This window comes from Cryptomeria japonica, chromosome 9 (genome assembly GCF_030272615.1).
Source record: "Cryptomeria japonica chromosome 9, Sugi_1.0, whole genome shotgun sequence".
NCBI lineage: Eukaryota > Viridiplantae > Streptophyta > Pinopsida > Cupressales > Cupressaceae > Cryptomeria > Cryptomeria japonica.
In genome coordinates, this window is record NC_081413.1 from 410,988,762 (window position 1) to 410,997,636 (window position 8,875).

The 8,875-nt window shown below is 37.6% G+C and overlaps 1 protein-coding gene across 1 annotated transcript in view; it reads right to left on the reverse strand.

The window, feature by feature from the left end:
* LOC131073364 (probable glucan 1,3-alpha-glucosidase) overlaps positions 1-6,112 on the reverse strand; it is a 57,120-nt gene extending 51,008 nt beyond the window's left edge. Inside the window, exons 1-3 of the mRNA XM_058009779.2 lie at positions 4,470-6,112; positions 3,810-4,083; positions 3,585-3,720 (exon numbers count right to left, since the gene is read on the reverse strand). Coding sequence (XP_057865762.1) covers positions 3,585-3,720; positions 3,810-4,083; positions 4,470-6,011 — 1,952 coding nt within the window. The 5' untranslated portion in view covers positions 6,012-6,112. The remainder of the gene's footprint in view (positions 1-3,584; positions 3,721-3,809; positions 4,084-4,469) is intronic.
* Positions 6,113-8,875: the final 2,763 nt, after the last annotated feature.

Genomic DNA, 8,875 nt, shown 5'->3' on the forward strand with positions numbered 1-8,875 from the left:
GTCAAGTGTGAAGTAATATGTGACATCTTACAAATTTCCTTCCTTGAACATATTTATATGTGCATAGTTGTTTTCTGCCTAAGTGACTTGAGTAGACTGTAGAAGAAACAAACTATTTGGTTTTTTAGTAGAACTAAGATGTACTTTAATCTTTGTTGGTTGGTTCACGAATTTAATTTCTCTGTTTGCATGCAAGTGGGGTTGTGATTGAGAAAGCTTTTACCAGTTTCTGGAAGCTGGATGCATCATCTTTGTTCAAAACTTCAAAGAACCTACAGAATGATAACTCTTGTAAAACCTGTGCAGTTGCTTCACAAGAACTTAAACTCCTGTAGGTAGACTCTACTTGCATTTCACTGATAGATTTAGGATTTCTGATTCATGGACTGAATCAGACCAGTGAGCCTCTGAGAAATATTAAAGATTTAACCATCCAAGGCTTGTCTAAGCAGCCGAGTATAGCATTGTGGTAAGTCAAAGTCCAAAGCATCATCAAGTAAGAGTCAAGCTTGTACAAGCAAGTCTAGAAAAGTTGATAGCGATGTTATCTTTTTTATGTCTAACTTCCCTTCCAATTTGCAAGCCCTACTTTATAGTGGACAAGAACACTTGAAGTAAATAAAGTGTCAGTTTTGCCAAAATTATCGAGCAAAGAATGTTCTTTGGAAACATTAAGGATATCCATATGAAAAGCATATGATTTCCCCCATGTGAATGTTTGCCTATGGTCAAATTGTCAATTCTGGCCCTAAGTTTGGAAATTTTAAGATGGATGGGCTTGACTAGATCGAGAAAGCATTCTTTAGTGTTAGGTTTTTTTCCTTCAGAATTTTCTAAGATGTGCCAAAACCCACAAATTTACTGCGGTATTCAAGAGTAGCAAGATTTTGTTTCTTGTCATGCGTGGATGTGCAAGATCGTGACTGATGTCACCCTCTCAACATCATTGCTGAATTGAAGGCATCAAGCAAGTAATTGAGTTATGAAGGTTGAGCTTCAAGTAAGAAAGAATGTTACACGTTTCAATCTCTAGGAAATATCACTCCATCAATGTTACTGGATAGAAACTTGAATACTTTTAGCCAAGTTGTTCCAATCATTCAAGATCTTGACAAGCATCACCATCTTAGTGATGTCACACTGTCATATCCCCATTTTGTAATAACTTGTATTATGGACCAAAACACCCACTTCCTATTTCCCACGTCTCCCCTAGCCCAAATTTTTATGTGCTATTCTTCTTCTCTCCGATTGTATTGGTTTAAAGTTTATGGAAGTCTATAAGCAAGGAGGCATGCCCAACCTTCTAAATATTTGTCAATCATGGAAGGTTCAAAGTTCCTCATCCAGTTGTGTGCCTTCTCGTCCAAGTTTAACCTTTCCTTAGTCCCCACTGAACTTTTGAACTTCACCATCCCAACATGCCTTTCACTCAACTCTACTTTTCTTTATGCTTGTCACCTCATCCAAGCATACCTCACATCCATCCCCCACTCATTTCCCTTGCCTTGTCGTAGTTCCAAACTTGAACCTATCAACATGCCTCCTACCCAAACTCCAATCCCCAATCAATGTTATGTATCACGAGGTATCTCTAACACCCGAACTCCACAACTCCCACCAATTTACACTGTTTATCTCACCTACATCCTGACTTGTCTCAAAAAACCATTAATGCTCAAATCTAGCGTTGGCAACTTTCGAAAAGGATTTTCTCCTGCCCAAAAAACATTATTTGATATTAGGGCATGGATCCATATGTACATCCAATAATGCAAATGAAGGTGGCAATCACGGCTACCATTAATAAGTTAATCAAAGTTTCAAACCTACGGGATCTCTCATCATTATTGCAAAGGACATTACAGGTTGTAGAGGTCCCTCATGCCTACTAGGTACATCCAAGCATACGTGGTGTGATTTCAAGAGCAATTTAAGGGAAAATAATTTGCAAACATTTTGGATATCTTAAACCATATTGAATTTGCAAAATAATATTTGTTTTGCCCTCTCATTTTTTTACATAGGCCAACGATACTACTCTTAAACACAAAAAAAAATTGTTTTCAATTATTTTAGTAATATGTTGCCTTATATTGGGGAAGCAGTTTTCTTTATTGACAGTTTCCAATCAAAGTTGCCGTTTGATGATGCAATTATTTTTTTATTAGAAGTTTCAAGTTAAAGGCACTCCACCCCCTCCCAACCATTAACCATCCAACCTTCAAAATGAGAACATGCTTTCCCGACCAGGTTATCCACTCTTCCACTACCAAGCTAGCCATGGACATTTCCACCCTGATTAAGACAGCATCACAGTCAAACTGCATCAGTACAAAAATAACAGGTAGTGCGCTTGATGCCATTCCTCTTGGAGAAATGGTCTGTCACCACTCCCTTACAGAATAAGAGCCATGAGACAGGTTGGTGGAGGGGGAATGTGAACCACCTTATTCACCCTTCTGTCCATAGTTGGGACCCACATGGTACATATTACCTCAAGGTGGCTGTCCTCCTCACACATGGAATAGTTGCATTAAACAGTGTGGCATAAATGCAGCACATTTAGGTTTCTGGTAAGTGATTTGTCTGGACTCAATACATTTGGCCTTCAAATGTTTTTAATCTTCAAGTTTGTGTCCAAAAGAAGTGAAAAGAATAGTGAAAACTCAGTGATATTACACTGTTTCGAAGCTAGGTATGTATGGTGCAGTGGATATGACTCCAGGATGGTAGAAAGCAGGTCATAGGGTTGAAACTTGTTGCTGCTTTTTATAGCTATATTTTGACTAGGGGCATAATCACTAGTCATTTTGGCTCTTGGAGGCTAATCTTTGGAGCCTTAAGAGCTTTAAAACCCAGTCTATAGCATTACTGGAGTTTTCTCCACCATGCAGAGTTTTTTCTCAGTAAGATTATTTTTATATGGGCAATCTGGAATAGTTACCAGACACTATGAATCCTCCCTGAGCTATCATCATGCTTTGCCATCCATGGTGCATGCTTAGGCAGCATTTGCACTCACATAAAATCCACATCCAGCAATAGAAAATACTCTTTAAATAACGTTTGATTAAGTTGTAATTTAAATAAGCTTGCCAGCAACTTTGATAGTCTAATTTAACATGTGCAAAGTGGCAAGCAGTGCAAAGTGTCCAAAGAGAACAACTGACTACATCTTTCTGATACATCATACAATAAAAAGTGTTCTTTCAAGATGGTTATTGCAAATTGTTATTTTTTTTGTGTAACATTTGATAGCATATTATTCAATGGGATCTTAAAGTGGGTCTAACTTGAATCATATGACTCGCTATTCACAACTTTGAGAAAGGTGAAAAGTAAGAATACAACCATATGACAACCAATATGTGCAATACGTGTGCAGACTGTAATCTCTTAAGAGAGCTTGGCATCATGTTCCTCTAAAGAGAAAACCAGGAATGACTCCATCAAACATTTCATATAGATTTATGTTGTATTGTTAAAAATACAATGTTTATTAATGAAATGGCTAAATAGTTATCATGTGTGACATGTTATCACAAAAGCATAACAAATTGTACGATAGGTTATATTTTTACCCAAACAGCCAGGGCTCCCTCCTCTTGGTGTCTTGATGTGCATGAGCTCTAAAGAAAGGGTAGTAAGCACCTAATTGATACCAACGAAGTAATAATTCAGGCTCGGGATTTCCAAAGAATCCACCTACATCAGCACCTGCAAGACAGTTGTATTGGGTGTAAGCTTATTATTAAAAAAGAGCTAAAAAAGATTTGGGAAAATAATTTATATGCAATAACGTTTACCAGAAAACGCAAGTCCAGTAAGACCAAGAGTCAACACCATGGGTACAGAAACTCTCAAATGCTCCCATTCTGCTGCATTATCTCCAGTCCAAACCGCACCCACCCTCTGTGTTCCCGCAAAAAATGCTCGTGATAATACAAATGGTCTATCATTTCCACCTCCTCGTCTCAGAAGACCATCAGCCGAAGCCATGTGAAAGTAATAACCATATGCATTGTGGACATCGCGATGCTCAACATCTCCATAATGAAGAGCATCTCTAGGCATTGTCAACTGCACTAGAAAGGGAATTTCGAGTGAATGAAAACCAAAAAAATTACGCAACGTTAAAAAAAAATTATTTCCAACAAATATTCGTGGGGATCATTATAAGGGGGGTGGAACAATCAGAAAAGGGACCAATATTTGCGCCATTTGGCCAATTTTTTGCAAGAGATCCACAAATATTAATCAATTGAAAATGAAGATTTACTACACAATCTTTATTTTTGTTTAGCAATTTATGCATTTTTTAATAAAACATATATAATAATTTAAAAATTGCGAATTACATGGTCTTACCAGGCTGATAAAATTAGGAGCATTGAAAAGGATTGACAAAATCTACTGAACTCCCTAAAATGCATAGTTCCTATAAAATTTTGTCGGAAGAAATGTACCTCTGGACCATTGAACACAGAAGGCTCGTTCATATCATTCCATATGTACAGAGAAGGCGTCGAACCACCATAGTTGCTTAGAGAAAACTTCTCAGCCCACCACGATCTGATCTCTGGATTCAACATATCTAAATAGGATGATGCACCCGGCCAACACCATCCATCAAAGTCCTTCCCATGAGCATCCTTAACATAATATCCTTTCCGAGCAGCCTCCTTGTGTAGTGGAAAACCATCATCCCTCTTAATATGAGGATCCACAATGGTCACCATGTGTCGGCCCTTAGCCGCAAGCTTATTCTGCATCTCTACCGGGTTAGGAAAGAGTACCTTGTCCCAGGTAAAATATCTTTTGCCATCAGTGTGCTCAATATCAAGCCAGAGAACATCATAGGGTATATCAAGCTCGTCAAATTTAGCATCTACCTCAGCCACATCTTCCTCGTCCCTGTAATTCCAACGGCACTGATGATACGCAGTGGCGAAATGCTGGGGCATGGTGGAAGTTCCAGTGAGGCTGGTGTACTGCCTTACTACATCCTTGGGGTCGGGACCTAGGAAAAAGAACCCATCCACAATACCACTTTCCGACATCCAATGAGTATCAATTGCAGCCCCAGAATGATCCTCATCCCAGCCGGATGTCATGACATCTATTTGCATCTCTGCGGCATTAAGCCAGAAAAACCCCGTTGTGGACTCCTTGGAATGAGAGGTCATAAAGGGAATGGAGCCATAAATGCCAAAGGGAGAATCGGGAAGGTACTCAAACACATCGAGGTTAAACAAGCGGTAGGGCTCAGATTCGACCTTGGGACCTCTGGTTGGTTTAAGGGCCAAACCAGCAGCATGTTCGGGGATTCCATATACAAATTTAGCTCCGTGAAATGACACATCTAGACTCACAGCCTGGGGGCCGTGGGGCCTCGAATCGGTATGGCTACGAAAGCTTTCCTCCCAGTTTTCTTCTTCATTCTTTTGTCTCAATTGTTCAAAATGAAAAAGACCCTTGCTGTTAAACGAAATTAAACGCTCCTTCCCTTTGCGAACATAAACCTCAAAAGGATCATGTTGCAGGACACCCTCATAACCGGGCGCAAGATAAAATACAGAGGACAAAACCCCATCTTTCTTCTCTTGGTTTACTCTTTGCAGCCACAACTTCTTGTTCTCCACGTCTTCCACCAGCACATCGGGGACTTGAAAGCGCTTTCTTTTGTCTTCTGCCGCCTCTTCGTCGACCTTAAATCGCAGAATGCCGTCCTGGTATACAGAGATTTCAAGTATTAAGGCCGGAGGAACATTATTTTGGTCGTCAGAGATCGTGGATTCGAGCCTGGCGGTTAGCGCTCCGTCTTGGAGGGAAACGTCGACAGCTTTGAGATGAGATGTGTGGGGTTTTCTTGCTCGCCCTTGCTTGCAGAAAGGGGTTTGTCTGCAATTTCGAAACTCTTCCTTTTTCCAGCACGATACATTTGCTATAGCTGTGAGCACAAGCAACGATGCCAGTACCAGTTCTACATACCGTTTTGAGATCGCCATACTCTCAATCGTTCAAATCAACTGTCTTGCCATTCCATCTCGGGTACTCTCAGATGCATCCCTCGGCCTACGGCGATCACAAAAATATATTTAACAATGAAAATTTATTTTAGTTCTTTGAATAATGTTTTAAACCATATAACACTAATACAAATTTATTTTTGTTTGTTTTTTTAATTGAAATAAGCTGAAATTAATAAAAAAGAATAGCAGTGTAAAAAAAGAAGAACAAACTTAATATATAAGAAATGTTTGGATCTACGGGCTCTACTTCAATATAGTAGAAAAACTATTAAGAATTAGTACTTCATCTCTAAGAGGGTCAAGGGATGGGTCAATAGGAAATTAAAAGGTGAAATATAAATAAATTTTGAAAAAATGTAAATTTACATATGTATTATTTTTTATTTTAATAAAGTACATAATTTTGTTGAATTTTATCATTTTTACTACTAATGTACATTTAAAGATAAAAACTAAAAAAATTGAGAAAAAGATTAAAGCTTCTATTTTACTTTTTTTTGACATTGTTGTAAATGTGGAAAGATTTATATCTAAGCCAATAAAAATTGGCCCATGAACTTACTATTCACAATAAAAAGGAGAAAAGACATATAACTGTTGTTGGCAAGTGGGCATGGGCTCTTGTTACAAAGCTCAGTAACATTATACTCATTTCGGAAAAAAAATGTGTTTGTGTTATGTTTCAAAAAAAATATTGATTTAGAGATGGTTGCAGCAATCAACAAAATTCTTGTGCGGACACAAATTCAACTTACAACAAGCATCCAAAAGAATAGCGGCCAAGCAATTATTAAAATCCCCTTCATTCTTTCCTCTCAAAAGATTTAACATACAAAAACAAGAAGAAACGAATTTATTGTCATGTTGATACTTAAATTTATTGAACAAGTCAATAAAACCATCCCCATTCTAAGGTTTTTGAAAACATTAAAAATTCCCAACTTCTATTAAGCACAAAGAAATCAGAGATATTATTGGTCACTTACTTGGCCACAAAACTGCAATGATTGTGGTGAATGACCTACCATGTTACTTCGTCATGCCGCATGGGGATTGTTGTATGTTGGCAGTGGGTCAGCGTCCCTCGCGAGGATTCACGACATGGTTTAACACCCTCTTGTGGATTCTATAAGTATAGTGGTTGTATCGGGCATTGACAGATCGATCTTTTGGTGCAACAACAACCCTATCTTGTAAGAAGTGGTATCAGAGCTTGGTCATAGGTTCGAATCACACAGGTCGCGACGAGTGACGTTGGGAGGGGGATTGTTGGTAGTGGGCCAGCGTCCCTCGCGGGGATTCGTGACATGGTTTAACAGCCTCATGTGGATTCTATAAGTCCAATGGTTGTATCGGGCATTAACATACCGATCTTTTGGTGCAACGGCAACCCTAGCTTGTAACAATATCTACAATTCCAAATATGTGTATATCCCCACTATCCTTTATTGTAAAATAATACGAACACTCCCTTGCCCTCAAATATTTTTAAATGTATGCACGGTATCTCCATCGCTTCATTTCTTTGTGTGTAGAAATATGTGCATGTTGTGAGCGAAAAGCAATTTGTGCAAATTAATTCCCTCGAAATAAGAGTTAACTTTTGTTTGTTAGAGAATTAATATGGCCCAAGTTCAAATGGTTGTATGAGTTTCTTGAATTGTGCATATGAACACGATGAGTCCTCCATGTTTATCTTTATTTATTGTCTTTTAATAAATCTTTGAGTGGATACGTGCATGGTTGTAATCGTCTTACGAGAATTTAGGCGCTAAGAAATCATGATTTATCATTCCCATATTTTTAGGTGCTAAGAAAACATAATTTACAGTCCCACGTTTTTTCCCGTTCCAAGCTGACGATCCGTACACTATTCACATATTTATTCCATATGCAAGGTAGTTTCAATTTTTACCGGTGAACCGAGGACTAAGATGGTTAGATGATGGACAAAAGTTGTTAACCTATTTTTAGGGAGATGGTTAAACGATGGACATAGGGTGTTTACCTGTTGTTAAGGCAATCTCGATGGACAAAGCCTATTTTCAGGCGTGAGACATTTTTTATGGGAAAAAGTAGTGTAGCAAGTCCACTCGTAAAAAAGCCTATTGGCTAATGAGAAGACCAGCACCAAAAACTACTTTAAGTATATCATTTATTTTAGTTTGTTGGAAATTTATTTAGAAATCATATTCTTAATATCATTATGATTATAGAAAGTGAAAGGTAAAAAATGGCTAAGAAAACATCAAAACAAATTAATATATAAAAAGGAGGTGTGGCTAGCATGTTACTTAAAGCATAAAGGTTGTGGTTTGATATGGTCTATTTTTCTATCGTTTGTGTGGAATTATGTGAAGCTTTGTTTTAAATTTGTGTGGAATTATGTGAGGTTTTATTTTTAATTGTCTTTTAGTTTCTTTTATCATTTTGAGATTGAGTTTATTGACATGGATCTTGTTTAGTCTCCTACAATTTTTGTTGATCACTTGAAAAAATAGCAATTAAGAGAGTTGAGATCTTTGTTCTTAATTAATTCAATTGTTAATTTATATAAATCATTGGACTCTATGCTTTTAACATTTTTTAGCAAGCTTCACTCAAGTTCTCCATCTCAATTAAGTCTTTTGTTACCTCTTTAGACTTTTCGAAACAAATCAACTAAAGCCTCTAGATTGGTTTATATCTCATGGGTCAAAAAGGTTTAACCCAACTTGGCCCCACCAACAATTTATATTGAGGTCTACTTCACCTCTAATCTAAAGAAATCTCTAAAAATCTAGCTAAGTTTTGTGTGCTTTTTACAAAAGATGGTTTACACTAATCTCTTGAGCAATTGT